The sequence below is a fragment of the Pogonomyrmex barbatus genome, unplaced genomic scaffold, assembly GCF_055798465.1.
Source record: "Pogonomyrmex barbatus isolate J1 unplaced genomic scaffold, ASM5579846v1 scaffold4, whole genome shotgun sequence".
Lineage (NCBI taxonomy): Eukaryota > Metazoa > Arthropoda > Insecta > Hymenoptera > Formicidae > Pogonomyrmex > Pogonomyrmex barbatus.
This window is the reverse complement of record NW_028297138.1, coordinates 2412415-2427972: the sequence shown is the minus strand read 5'-3', so window position 1 is coordinate 2427972 and position 15558 is coordinate 2412415. Positions and strand designations below refer to the sequence as shown.

General features: G+C 39.0%; 3 protein-coding genes and 1 long non-coding RNA gene across 9 annotated transcripts in view; 3 read left to right on the top strand and 1 right to left on the bottom strand.

Annotated features, from left to right (window-relative positions):
- Positions 1-15558, top strand: part of LOC105423790 (transmembrane protein 114) — a 517194-nt gene that overhangs the window by 135361 nt on the left and 366275 nt on the right. The gene's annotated exons all lie outside the window — the stretch shown is intronic.
- Positions 1-15558, bottom strand: part of LOC148935632 (uncharacterized) — a 136116-nt gene that overhangs the window by 65196 nt on the left and 55362 nt on the right. The window lies entirely within an intron of this gene.
- Positions 7419-15282, top strand: LOC148935633 (uncharacterized). The gene is made up of 2 exons (XM_089080670.1): positions 7419-7992; positions 13584-15282. The coding sequence occupies exons 1-2, from the start codon at positions 7973-7975 to the stop codon at positions 14080-14082; spliced, it is 519 nt and encodes a 172-aa protein (XP_088936796.1). The 5' UTR covers positions 7419-7972; the 3' UTR covers positions 14083-15282.
- LOC148935634 (uncharacterized) lies at positions 7986-11410 on the top strand. The gene has a single exon (XM_089080669.1). The coding sequence runs from the start codon at positions 8050-8052 to the stop codon at positions 10834-10836; it is 2787 nt and encodes a 928-aa protein (XP_088936795.1). The 5' UTR covers positions 7986-8049; the 3' UTR covers positions 10837-11410.

Sequence of the window (15558 nt, the reverse complement as noted above, 5' to 3'; positions counted from 1 at the left end):
GTATTTTATTTTTGTTTTTATTTTATTATATTTATATTGTATTTTACGATTTTACACATTCATTTTTAAACAAGAAATAAATAATGATAAAAATATTTAAATTATAAATATTTAAATTTTACTGGGAAAAAAAAATAGGACCCTAAAAAAAGATTACCTATTATTTTTATAATTGCTTTTATTCTAATAAAATTCGCGCGTACATAATCAACGACTCAATGTCGATAATGTTATGTGCTACTATAACCGCGCGAATCATTGCGAATCTAACTTTAAATTTTAGAAATAACTTTTGATTAAAGTCGTTAGAAAATTTACTCGCACTCTTATTGTGGCTGACTCCCCTGATATTTCTTATCTTATTTTATTTGTAATTAAGGAGTCCTTACAATTTTGTAATTTTATGTTAGTTTGTTACGCGGGCTGAGAATATGCGTCAATTACAATTTTTTCTTTTTTAATTTCGTTCGCGATCATTTTGGATTATTTTGTCACATTACTGAAGAAATGGATTGGAAATGAGAAAAAATAAACTTCGTATTGTCTTTCTTAGATTTTGCTTGGTTCACAATTTAACCCTATCTCACTTGTACTACTTACGTAATAACAGAACTACATTATTTCATTATAACTCTTTGCTAAAATTCAAGACTATGAATAGATCGACTATGATGAATAGATAGACTATGATAGACATATTGTCAAGATTGTAAGATTGGAACTGAATGACGTGTATAAAAATTTAGACTTTTGTAAAAGTGAGAGATTCTGTTTTGCACGCAACATTTCTCGTTGTTTACCAGCCAACATACTTAACTCATTTTTCAACAAATAAAATCGGAGTCTATCATTTTATAAAAGAAGGAAAAGAGAAAGAGAAAGAGTTTACAAAAAATGAATTGGATCCGGAGAAAACAGAATATACTTAATTTAAATAACATCAACTGCATACTTCTGGAAACATAAGACTTGTAATAACCCAGGAGCGCAAGACAAACTACATTTTAATGCAGTTTTCCTCCTCAATCAAATCCCACAATCCGCAGATTTCCAAAGTAAACTCAGTCCCAAATCCAACTTTCTTCTCTACATCTGTTGATTCATTATCACTTTATAACTTTAGAGAGAATTGATTTCTGAATCTCTCTGATCACCCTATTCCATTTGACGTACAATGTTGTTTACAACTGGGAGACAATTTTGCTCTTCCATGTCAAAAAATGATAAAACAACAATTAAATTTATTAAAAATGTGGAGCACGACAAACCTTCCGGTCTCCACACAGAATGATATTAGAAACCGTTCTATTTCGATCTTCCGCAAACTTTCATCTCTTCCCTTTCAAAATAACCGCATTTCAAAAAGATTATATCAAGGAACTCACTGCGGAGTTTCTACTTAACAACCCGAATATTATTATCACTAGAACAGACAAAGGAAACATTACAGTTGCACTGAACAAAAATATCTATTTCTGCAAAATGAATCATATATTGGCGGACGTTGATACCTACACAAAGATCAACAAAGATTCAACCAAAAATATGGTGAACAATCTTAGGAATTTGCTTGCAAGATGGAAAAAGTTAGAATATATTTCCCCGGTCTTATACAAACAATTATTTTAGCAACGGTATTTTATCAAGAGCTTATGGGCTTCCGAAAATTCACAAACCTGGCTTTCCCTTCAGAATTATAGTCTCGTTTGTTGACAGTCCGTTTTATAATTTAGCTTTATATCTGAACAAAATCTTCTCTACATCAATTCCAACTGGTGATAGTCACATATGGAATAGTTTCGAATTGGTCAAGAAACTATCAAATTAATGATCAATTCTCGCTAATATCATTAGATATAACATCGCTTTTCACCAATATTCCAATAAATATGGCAATCGAAAGTTTGTTAAACAGACGGGATTTTATTTCTAAAACAATTAAAATACTTAAAGATGAGTTTATGGAGGCGGTCAGGTTAGTTCTTGATTCCACTTTTTTTATCTTTGATAACCAATTTTACAAACAAAATTTCGGAATGCCCATGGGATCACCTCTCTCTTCGATCATAACGGATATCGTTATGCAAGATTTGGAGGACGGGATGTTGGGGAACGTTTGACTTTTGTATATCTTTTTATTTTAGATATGTCGATGACATTCTAATGGCGGTACCGGTTGAACATATTAATGATATTTTGATGAATTTTAATACAGTACATCCGAGACTACAGTTTATTATAGAGATTGGTAATAACCAAATCAACTTCGTAGACACATCTCTTTACATTAGAAATGATACTATCATTTTTGACTGGTTCCACAAACCAATCTTCTTTGGTAGATAATGAATTTTGCGTCCCAGCATCCCATCTCACAAAAAAGAGGCAATGTTTAGTATGGTTGATAGGATTTTCTATCTTTCTCATCCGGTCTTTCACATTAAGAACTTTATATTTATTGTTAAGATACTTTTACAAAACGACTACCCTCTGAATTTTATCTTCGAGACAATCAATAGTAGAACCAAACATTTAATCTATATGATAATGACAACGTATGCACCGAACAAAAAAATCTACGTGGTTCACTCTTCCATATGTCAAAAATGTCACCGAGAAATTCAAAAACATCTTAAAAGACACGGACAAAAAATTAGCAATTTTTAGTATTATCAATAAACTCAACAAATTTATTAAAGTACATAAGGATCCAGTTCCTCTCTCAGACAAAAAAATGTAGTGTACATAATAAACTGCATAGATTGCAGTGCATCCTATGTGGAACAGACAATTAAAAACTAAAATAAAGGAACATCAGAGTTACATTAATCCATTAACGCCCAAAAAACACGATTTCGAAATCTAGGTTTAAATTGTCGACATGTAATGAATTCAAATAGCAAAAATTCGGGAACCACTGTCTCCTATGTGTTGAAAGGTGCTCTTTCCAATGGTGATAGTTAAAAATCTCCCAAAAAAAGTTTTACCATAGAAAAATCAAAAATAAAAAAAAATCGATTTTTCAATCAAATTTTTTGTTTAAAATTATTTTTCGTTCCTTTTACGTTTTTCTATATCCTTAAACTTATCTAGATCGTGACCTCGATATCTAAACTTAAAATAAATGGAGCTATTTTATTGTCTAAAGTTTTTGGTGAAACAAAATGGCGGCCGAAATGAAATATTTTTCTTTTAAACTTTACAAATTTTTTTCTCAAAAACTATAGACTTTGGTAAAAATTTTCTCAGAACAAAAATGTCTTAGAATTAGTTAGAGTATACTCTCAATTTTTTCAGAATTTTTCGAGATAATTTTTGATTTTTCGAAAAATCACAAAATTGAAATTTCCAAAAACGTCCTAAAAAATTCTGAAAAAATTCAAGAGTATTCTTTGACTAATTCTAAGACATTTTTGTTTCTAGGAAATTTTTATTTAAGTTTATAGTTTTCGAGAAAAAAGTTCTTAAACTTTACTAAGATAAACTTTCATCACATTTTTCTATGAAATAAAAAAATCAAGAATTATTCAAAGAGCGTCCGCAAACATTTTCAAAATTTCTCACGATTTTTCTAATTTTTACTATATTAATTTTTTTGAAAATTGAAAGTCTATGCCTTATCCAATTTTTGGACCGAAACGTCTTCAGCCATTTATATTATATAAATATTGCCCGATTCTCACCGCGAGCAGGTAGACGTTACCGAGAATCTCGTTTTTTTTTTTTCATTTCTTTTTTTGTTTTTTTTTCATTTTTAAAAATTTTTTTATCATTTTTTTTCTATTTTTTTTTAAATTATTTTTTTATTATATATTTATTCTGATATTTTCAATAATTTAATAAAATTTTAATTTGTTATAATAAATAAAACTTATTATTAATAATAAGTTTTATTAAATAATAAAACTTATTATTAATAAAACTCATTTGCCTTTTGTGTATAACAAATAAAAATTTTATCAAATTATTGAAAATATAGAGTAAATATATAATAAAAAAATAATTTAAAAAAAAAATAGAAAAAAAATGATAAAAAAATTTTTTAAAATGAAAAAAAAAACAAAAAAAACGAGATTCTCGGTAACGTCTACCTCCTCGGTAAGAATCGGGCAACATTTATATAATATCTCTATAATATAAATGGCTGAATTATATAGCATAGACTTTCAATTTTCAAAAAAATTAATATAATAAAAATTAGAAAAATCGTGAGAAATTTTGAAAATGTTTGCGGACACTCTTTGAATAATTCTTGATTTTTTTATTTCGTAGAAAAATGTGATGAAAGTTTATCTTAGTAAAGTTTAAGAATTTTTTTCTCGAAAACTATAAACTTAAATAAAAATTTCCTAGGAACAAAAATGTCTTAGAATTAGTCAAAGAATACTCTTGAATTTTTTTTGGAATTTTTTATGACGTTTTTGGAAATTTCGATTTTGTGATTTTTCGAAAAATCAAAAATTATGTTGAAAAATTCTGAAAAAATTGAGAGTATACTCTCTAGAGTATACTCTAACTAATTCTAAGACATTTTTGTTCTGAGAAAATTTTTACCAAAGTCTATAGTTAAAACGGTCTCGCTTTCCCGCGCGGAGAGTGATCAATCGGTTGCCAGGAGGGGAAGCGAGGACGTTGGAGACAGAAAGTTGTTATTAAGTTGTTAGGCGATAATTATAACAAATAACGATGCTTTATTCAATTAACAGTGGTGCGATGGAATGCACCGAAAATCTTCGCGTCAATGTTCGTGGCCGTGGACGGACGAGACGGCGATCGGCGCGCGGATAGCGCGTGGATACAAAATGAGATATCGCTCTGACGGTCAGCGCGCAGTTCGGTGGCGCAGAGCGCGCGCGGCGGCGGCGGTGTCGCACGTGTTTGTCGCGGACCTTTAAATCGGCGTTGATTGAAACGTGCACGCGTGTTGCGGGTGTTGTCGCGAAGATGGATATTCGCGAGGTCGTCGGATCGTTTAGATCGGAGAACGGGTGTGCCCGTTCCCTGCCGAAAGGGCTCGGCTGACGGGGGGTGCGCCCCTCGTCTGTCTGCGTGAATGCCGAGTGAACTCGGCCAGCCGGGGTGTACCCTGGTGCTCGGAGAGGTGGTATCGGAGAGAACCCCGATACCCGGCGGAGAAATCTCGGAAACGGCGGAGTCGGATCGAGCGAACTCGACGCGCTGGGGAGACCCCAGCAACTCTCGGCTTGCCGTGCGAGATACGGAGACGGCTTTCGGCCAGGCCAAGCGAACTTGGCGTTGGGGAAGGCCCCAACAAAACTCAGGCTTGCTACCGGTTTCGGATGCTTGCTTCCTTGAGACGGGCTCTCGGAAAACGAGCTAGGAACAGGAGTCAACGAGGAGTGATTTCCTGTGGAGAGCGATGCCTTTTTATACCCGAGATCGACCTCGGTATTTTCGGTCGGATCGGTCGGATTGGTCGATCTCGGGGTTAGCATCCCTCTCCCCAGGAGCGGAAAAAAGGATCGGGTATAATTGATTTTTTGAGGATTAGAGGAATAGAAGCGGGGGATGATTAAAGATAGGGAAGGAATTCGGTGGGAAGGTAACGGCGCGGTGCGGGGGTGGTTACGCGCTTGTGGACGCGGTCGTGGCGCGGTGCGGGACGCTCGCTCGGTTGCGTGACGCGGCGTCGGTGCGGCGCAGGACGCGTTCACGCTCGGTGGTACGGTACGTGGCGCGGTGCGGAGTGCGTTAGCGCTTGTTGGCGCGACGCTTCGGAGTTCGCGTATTGACAGATTAAAAAAGGAAGCATTACTGCCTCTTGCGGCCACTGCTGCACTCCGCCTGGTGTTCGGCGCTCCCCGACGGATGGTCGGTCGGGGGAAAATCGGAGGAGGAATGGAGCGGAGGGATGCGCTCCGTTACATAGTTTTCGAGAAAAAAATTTGTAAAGTTTAAAAGAAAAATATTTCATTTCGGCCGCCATTTTGTTTCACCAAAAACTTTAGACAATAAAATAGTTCCATTTATTTTAAGTTTAAATATCGAGGTCATCTAGATAAGTTTAAGGATATAGAAAAATGTAAAAGGAATGAAAAATAATTTTAAACAAAAAATTTGATTGAAAAATCACGATTTTTTTTTTATTTTTGATTTTTCCATGGTAAAACTTTTTTGGAGAGATTTTTAACTATCACCATTGGAAAGAGCACCCTTCAAAACATAGAAGACAGTGATTCCCGAATTTTTGCTATTTGAATTCATTACATGTCGACAATTTAAACTTAGATGTCGAAATCGTGTCTTTTGGGCATTAATGGATTAATTATGTCTTCTGTCTCGTCCGGATGGACTTTCCTTATCTTAAGTGCTTATCCGCTTCTTTCACCCATTTGACGATTTGCTTCAAGACTTTAAAATAATGAAGAGAGAAGATGGCAGGTTTGGGGGCTTGGATGTCGGAGCGCCCGCTTTTTGGTTTTGCGATTCTGTGAACTCTGTTGACAACGCAGGCGTGGAGACATAACTACATAGTTGTCCATCCGGACGAGACAGAAAAAGATTAAGATCAAACTTCACTTGGTAATTTCGTTTAATCTTGCAATTGCTTAAAAAAACGATACAATTCTTCTTGTAAGGATTCAGTTTTCTTTATTTGCTGATTAAAATAAAAAAAAAATCGTCATGATCATTGAATCCTTCATTAGTATTTGGGGAACTTTCAGTAGAAGTAATTCCTAATAATTTTTTTTAATAATTTTTAGCAATTTTTCTTTTTTCTTTATTTATCCAGTTCAACTTAAATTTTTTGATACAAACAACTTGTGATGATTAATTCTTTTTTCTCGAATAACGTGCAGAATTTAAAATTTAATATAATAAATTCTATAACATCTTAAATATCAGAATCAATGAAAAAATATTATTTCTTTATTTAAAAAGAAATTTATGCTAATTAACAAATTACCTTTTATTTAAACGTTATTGAATAGTTATGATTAATGACTGGCAATGTGTAAATCCATTTTTGTTGAACTTTTTCATTTATTCTTGTAAACTTTTCAAAACCGATAACAAATATGCCATGTACATCCCTGATTCACTCTGTGATATATCTAATGCTCGAATTATGCTCCATAATCTAATTTAAGTAAAAAAATTAGAGTTTACAATTCACAAAATTTACTTATTAACTAGTGTATCTGAAAATATTCTTCTATAAATTTAATTTCGTTTTCTGTTAATCTTTGCAAATTGCAATAATCTAGATACTGATTAATTTTTTCGGAATCAGTCTTCAAAAGTTACTAATTGTAATATGGAATTAAAAGTAGAGTTCCATTTATTAAAATAAAGTGTCGCGAGCGCCGAGAATGCAATCGCGCCCACCGCTGACAAAGCGGATTGCGGCAAGCGATATTTTATCCGATGAATTATTATTTTACCAAGCGACAGTGAATTGTGCTAATCGCGCAAATATGGTGTAATCGTTCGACATGAAGCAACTGTTAACCGGGTTGCGCGGCCCTTACGCGGAAAACCGCCGCGCGACCCAGAAATATACCGCGAACGCTGACGAGCATGTTGATGATACGGCAAGGACCGGCCGCCCGGAACAGGATAAAAACGGGAGACCGATATGAGGAGAGGACTCGTCGAGATCCGCGTGCCGTCACGTCTGTCGCGGTTTGAATTAGAAAAGACAAACTGTATTGAGTTTTATAAAATTTATTAAAATAAATTATAAAGTGGTGAGTGCTTCCTCCCCGCCGACTCCTGGTCCGATCCTTCGAAACGAACCCGCACAACATATCTGGTGGCAGCGGTGGGATCGTTTCGCAGCTATACCCAGTCATCTGGAAGGAACAGACGATCGGAATTCAAAGAAAAGGCCGGAAAAGAAGTCGACATCCCTGCAGCGAGAAAGAGCCGGTAGAGCCACAACGCAGAGCATATCAGTGACACCGGAGAAGCCACGACCTACCGCAACAGCCAGCGCCGCGTCACAAACATGCGAATTGCGAGCGTAATGTAAGTCATAGAAAAATAAGCCAAGCGCGTTAGATAGCGAGAAAAGCGTGTAGGTAGATGTCGAACGAGGGAGTTAACCAAATTCCTGCCCAAAGAAACACGTCGTGGCTACATAGTGCGTCAGCCAGCCGAGCGCTCAGCCCGAGCCCTCCGAGCTTCGAGCAGACGGAAAATTCACGCGATCCGCGCGATAACGTACGCCGCGATTTAAGTAATTATTATTCTGACGATAGTCTGACGAGTCAACCGGAATTACATCCGAACATTGTAATTGAACGCGTGTTTTCGCTTAGTGACATAGATAATAGCCTACTACCGAGTAGTGAGAGACGCGACGACGCTCTATTGCAACCAACAGACGCAAGATCTGACCATAGCGACGCCACAAACGCAAGTAATCCTAGCCGCGGAGAATTCTCATTGACATCTTACGATAGTAGCGTGTTCGATCCAACCGAATTTTACACCGCTTCACGAAACATAAATCCAGCGGAAATGGCAAATCAACCCTCGGGCACACCGTTAAAATCGATCGCGGAAGAACAAGTAGTAAACAAAGAATTGGACGACGAAGTAAAAAGGATGAGAGCCACTTTAAGCCAGGCGCACTGGAAACCTGACCCGGCGGAATCTTCGCACGACGCGCGAGATGCAATGTTGGTCGAATTGATAGAAGGCATGCGAGCACTACAGGGCCGCATAAGCCAACTAGAAGTCGTTAATTACGATCGGAGTGCAAAAAATGACGAACCGATAGAAATGACATACGGGCGTACACGAGACGATGTCCGAAATTCGCGAGATCCCGCACATACGTTTATGAAACTGAAAGAAGCCCGCGATATGATTCCGGAAATGGACGGATCATCGCGGAACCAAGTTCAAAAATTTTTAAATGCAAGCACGTACGCGATGAGCGAAATAAATCCTGCCGACGAAAAATCATTATTAAAAGCGATCCTGTGCACGAAACTAACAGGGAAAGCCATGCACGATTTCCAAACGAGGGATATACGCACGTTCATGCAACTGAAGCGCGAGATCGAAATGTGCTATTTGGCAAAGCGTAGCACTACGCACATTCAGCGAGAGTTTAATATAACCCGTCAAAAACCCGGGGAAAGCGCGCGAGAATACGGACTCCGCGTTGACAAACTAGCCATGGAACTCTATCAATCTATGGTAGAAGGACGCGAGCACACCGCGGAACAACGAAAGGCAATCCTAGATACGATACAAGAATTAGCCCTAGAAAATTTCCAACTAGGATTACGCGACGAGATACAAACAATAGTACGATCCAGGAACTATACGAATTTAACAGCCGCGATGCTAGGCGCGACAGCCGAAGAAAAATTAAAAGGTAGCCAACCTATAAAAATGTATAATAACGAGAAAGCTAGAAGCAACCAAGAACAGTACAGAAACCGAAATCAAAAACTGGAGTGCCACAAATGCGGTAGGCTAGGACATTTGGCGCGCGACTGTCGTTCAAGCCGATACATAAATAAATATCCGCTACCGCGAGCCGAACGACCGACGAACGTAAATAATATTGAGAAATACTGCTCGTACTGCAAAAAGGCAGGTCATAAGCGCGACGAATGCTGGTCACTGAACGGCCGCCCGAGAAAGGGGCAACCGAGACGCACGAGACAGGATAATGAAAAAGGGCGACAAATAAATACCGCTGTAATAATGAGAAAGAATAAGCAGCAAAGGGAGAGCGATGACCTATCGTTCACAAGCAGTGGCGACGACGAAGAAGAAGAGAAACCGAGAACAAAGATAACGCGAACCGTACGCGAGCATCAAGTGACACAGGTGAATACGCCTCACACAAACGCCACGTTAGACTTGATTACCCTGCCGATGCGAGAGACAAGAAAGGGAAAAACAAGTTTCCTCCTCGATACAGGCGCCACTTTGACATTAATAAAAGTGGGAAATCTAAAGGGAGACACACTAATGCGCGAAGAACGTTTAGCCCTAACCGGAGTTACGGGCCACAAGATACACACACTCGGAAAGATAAGAGCAACGATAACGCTAGGAGACCGAGAGATACGGCACACTATGTACGTGGTAAGAGATGACTTCCCAATAAATTATGAAGGGATACTGGGACTAGACTTTTTGAATAAACAACAAGCGAAATGCGATCATGGGAAAAAACAAGTCCGTATTGGCAACACAACGTTCAAACTCTATCCGTACAAGAAAACTATGCTAACGCCTCGCAGTGAAACCATAATTCAGGCAGTAACCGATCGGAATAGCATTGGAATAGTAAATGCAGTCGAAACCAAACCCGGAATCTTCATAGGAAATTGTTTAGTCATACCGGAAGAAAACGTATGTCCAATAAGTGTGATAAATACCACAGGAGAATCCGTGGAGATAACAACGCCGCTAGTCACGGTGGACGAGATAAGGACAAAAGACGCCGCACACATGTATACCATGGAGGTGTCAAGTAACGAAACAAGCGACGAGCCCATTCAAGCTCGTAAAGAAAAACTGCACAGACAAATGCGAACCGAGCATTTAAATAAAGAGGAAAAGAAAACCTTGCATCAGATTTGCGAAGATTTCTGTGATATCTTCCACCTAGAAAACGATCGCCTATCGTACACTAATGCAGTAGCACATGAAGTAAATACGCGAGCAGATAGCGCGCCGGTGAATGTCCGACCATACAGATTACCAGAGAAGCACAAGGCAGAAGTAAATAAACAGATAGCGAAAATGCTGGACGACGAGATAATCCGTCCCAGCACGAGTCAGTGGAACGCACCCTTACTAGTAGTACCAAATAGTTGTGGACTTTCGGAAATTAAATGATTTAACAATCAGCGATTCTTTCCCGCTCCCGAATATCACTGACATACTAGATCAACTAGGAAACGCGAAATATTTTACAACATTGGATTTAGCATCGGGATACCATCAAATCCCCATGCATGAGGAACACAAACAAAAAACAGCATTCTCCACACCTTACGGGCACTACGAATTTAATAGAATGCCTTTTGGACTAAAAAATGCGCCTGCAACATTCCAGAGACTTATGAATTCCGTATTAACCGGATTACAAGGCCTCAAATGCCTAGTCTATCTAGATGATATCGTAATATATGGACCAAATTTGAAAGAGCATAACAAAAGATTAATTGAAGTGTTCAAAAAATTGAGAAACTACAATCTGAAACTACAACCGAATAAATGTGAATTCTTAAGAAAGGAAGTGACATACTTAGGACACATTATCTCCGAAAACGGTATAATACCAGATCCTGCGAAAATAACGGCCGTAGCAAACTTTCCAATACCAAAACGGGTAAAAGATGTGCAATCCTTCATAGGATTAGCCGGATATTATAGAAGATTCATTGAGAATTTTTCGAAGATAGCAAAACCCCTGACAAAACTAACAAAAAAGAATGAGAAGTTCGTTTGGACAGCGGAACAACAGAACGCATTCGAAACATTAAAAGAAAAATTAACGACCACACCAGTTCTAGCTTATCCGGACTTCACTAAACAATTTATAGTAACGACAGACGCATCCGGATATGCCATCGGAGCAGTATTGTCGCAAGGGCCAGTAGGCCAAGATCGACCAATTGCATACGCAAGCAGAATTCTGAATAAAGCGGAACAAAACTATAATACAACGGAGAAAGAATTGTTAGCCATAGTATGGGCCGTCAAACATTTTCGACCATACCTCTATGGAACAAAATTTCAAATAATTACAGATCACAAGCCATTGATCTGGCTATTTAGTATAACAGATCCTGGTTCACGATTAATCAGATGGAGGCTCAAATTAGAAGAGTACGACTATGAGGTGATACACAAGGCAGGTAAAGGCAATACAAATGCTGACGCGCTCAGCAGAAACCCGATCGCGCCTGACACACAGATAAACAGCATCGAGCGCGACAAGGAAGAACGCGAATATAATAAAGAAGACAAGGAGCAAATAATGTACGAATATCATAATGCCCCCCTCGGCGGACATCAAGGCGTAACACGTACCGTAAATCGAATACGACTAATGCACAATTGGCACGGACTAATATGAGATGTGGAAGAATACATCGCCAAATGTGAATACTGCCAGAAAAACAAGCTAAGCAAGAAAACCAAAATGCCTCTAGTACTGACCGACACGGCAGAAAGACCGTTTCAAAAATGCGCCCTGGACATCGTAGGACCACTCACGGTCACCATGAAAGGAAATAAATACCTACTAACATTTCAAGACGACTTAACAAAATTTAGTAAGGCAATACCGATATCAGATCAGGAAGCAAACACGATTGCCAAAGAGTTCACCACAAAAATAATATGCGAATTCGGAATACCGGAGACAGTACTGACAGATCAAGGAACGAATTTCGTCAGTGAAATGTTCAAGGATGTATGCACCCTCTTAAAAATAACGAAAATTCAAACAACCGCGTACCATCCTGAAAGCAACGGAGCCCTGGAGAGATCGCACAGGACTCTGATTGAATACTTAAGGCATTATATAAATGAGGATCAAACCAACTGGGATGAATGGATCCCATACGCGATGTTCACGTACAACACAACACCGCATACAGCAACGGGCTATACACCTTTCGAATTGATGTACGGGCACCAAGCAACATTACCTACGGCCCTGGCAGCGCCGCCGAAACCATATTACACATAAGATAACTACGCGCAAGAATTAAGAGAACGACTCAGAGCCACACAAAGAGTAGCAAAGGAACATATCCGCGAAGCAAAACAAAAGGCAAAAAACTATACAGACAAAAATACGAATACTAAAATTTTCAAAGTAGGAGATAAGGTCCTCCTGCATGACGAAGCAGTGCGCAGAGGACGATCGAAGAAATTGGAAGCACCATGGATAGGTCCATATCAGATAATTGAGAAAACCTCTGACGTCAATTACAGAATTAAACAAAAACGAAAAATTACGACGGTGCACGCGAACCGTCTCAAATTATTCATCGAAGATTAGCAAACAACGCATACGAATAATTACCCGCAACAAGCAAAAAGCAAAAGCAGTAAAATAAAGATAGTAATCACAAAGATAGCATAGAAAAAAAAAAAAAAAAAAAAAAAAATATACAGGACTCACCAGTCACGAAGGACAGCGACGAACCGTTGCCCGGTGGCAACACAAACCCGCACCCGCAACGGGTCGCGGGGGTAGAGCTCCTCGCAGGCGGGTTGAGGGGGCACAGGAGACCTCTCCACGCACGTTTGAGGACAGGGACGACGCTCCCCCGTCCAGACGACCGTAGTCGGCCACCTGGACGACATCCTTACCGCAACCCGTAGGGCCGCCAGGCGGTAGGACCGCCGCACACACTCACTACACATAATCGGAACATGGTCCCGACCGCACCTAGTGTACTGCATGACGGAAACTTGATGAAACACACTTAACAAACAAAAAATCGTCTACGACACGCGATAAACCACGGTCGACGGCAGACTGAACAATTTATAATATTAAACGTAGCACACAAAAAATGCACGACGAGGATTCACGGAAAAGTAACCTAAACCTAAACTTGCAGGATGCTCCTTATGTGGAGAAGAGCAGGACAAGCGACACCTGACTCTCGGCATAATCTTGACTGGGAATTGTTCTCGCACCAGCCAGGAATCTACTACGAAGAAATCGGTCAGCTGAGACAGGCTGAATCGGCATGGAAATTAGTGATAAAACTGAGCGCAAAAGAATTAGAGATCAGACATCAGCAATTGCAGGACTATATGGAGGAAACCGAAATACAGTGCCGAAAAGTAATAGGCAACGCACAGTTAGGTTGCCGAAACATTATGAGAATAATAGAAAGAAAAAACACCAAACTGATCACGCTGTTGACACAAGTAGAAACGCTATACAAAACGACTGACAAACGACGAGGACTGCTAGATGCGATCGGGTCGGCCAGCAAAATATTATTCGGAACGATGGACGCCGACGATCGGAATAGACGAACAACTGCAAACGTTACGAACAAACGGCAAGGTACTGCAGCACGCAGTAGCAAATCAAATAAAAGTAATTAACGCCACAATAGCGCACTTGGACGAATTAGAAAATACTCTAAATTATAATGAAAATCTGATAATGAGTGCGACGAAACGACTAGAACAACGATTGACCGAGTCAACACTACAGGCAGACGTAGACGAACACTTATTAATCCTGACAACGATAATGAACGATTTAACGAAGGACACGGAAAATGTAATAGACTACCTGACATACGGGAAAAACGGAATGATACCGACACGACTACTACCTATCAAACATATAATAACAGCCCTTAAAGAAGCGGCTACACAATTACAAATGGGATTACACTTTCCTTTTAAAATTCAGATTGAACACTGGCAGACCATACACACATACATCACTTTTAGCGCATATTCAGATGGTCCATACATATACACAATCTTGCGATTTCCGGTAGTAGCATACCCTACATTTAAATTAGTTAAAGCAATACCACTACCAGTACACGATCATGCGAATGTATTCGCCTACATAAAAATAAACCACCCTTTGTTAGCCATAGATAAAGAGAATCACCACTACAAATTACTAGAGGAAGTAGAGTTAGAACGCTGCATACGAGAAACAAACACATACACATGCGAACAGAACTTCGTGACATATTACGCGGAAACAACAGCGCCATGCGAGGTGCAAATATATACACATACACCGGGACAGCTCAATTACTGCGAAAAGAACCATATGATATCTAACACACCGTTATGGATAGCATTGACGGAGGAGCAAGCGTGGCTCTACTCCACGGCACACAAGCAAGAAATTAGCATTAAGTGCGAAAAGCAAATAGAAGAGAAAATTATATTAGAAGAAACCGGAAAAATAAAGCTAAAAGATAATTGCAAGCTAATCACACTAAATGTAATATTAAAAACACGAAAAATTGAGGGAATAAAATATATTCAAAACTACCTCCCCGAATACAATATAACATTAGAAATAAAAAATAAGGACACCGATAAGAACAAGCTAGCGAAAACCGACACGTTACGACAAATAATTAAGAACCCCGTAGATTTAACCAAGTTAAGCATAAGTCTAGAAGAAATAAGAGAAACTCTAGAAGATAGCGATTATAATTTACTCAAAAATAAATACACTGTATACTCTATGGGAACAGGCACCTGCGTAGTAATAATAACTATAATAGGATTAATAACATGGCGCATAAACAAAAACAAAAATAAAAAGCAGAAGAAAAGCGAGACCGCACAGAGGCGCCGCGACGATGCTATGTTATATTAGTCATAAGCACACGATTATATTACAGTCACGCGACAACATATGTAAACTAACAAGTAAGATCACCTTCCATCGAAGGGGGGGGAGGGATGCCGCGAGCGCCAAGTAAGGGACACATGAAAGCCGAACCCCCATGGTTCCCTTCCATCACAGGGGGAGGGATGTCGCGAGCGCCGAGAATGCAATCGCGCCCACCGCTGACAAAGCGGATTGCGGCAAGCGAT

Excerpts from the sequence above, each read along its gene's own strand:
- LOC148935633 (XM_089080670.1), top strand. The coding sequence starts at position 7,973 with ATGCGAATTGCGAGCGTAAT. Across the intron at positions 7,993-13,583 it reads ATGCGAATTGCGAGCGTAAT|GATGCTCCTTATGTGGAGAA; the intron begins GTAAGTCATAGA and ends CTAAACTTGCAG.
- LOC148935634 (XM_089080669.1), top strand. The coding sequence starts at position 8,050 with ATGTCGAACGAGGGAGTTAACCAAATTCCTGCCCAAAGAAACACGTCG.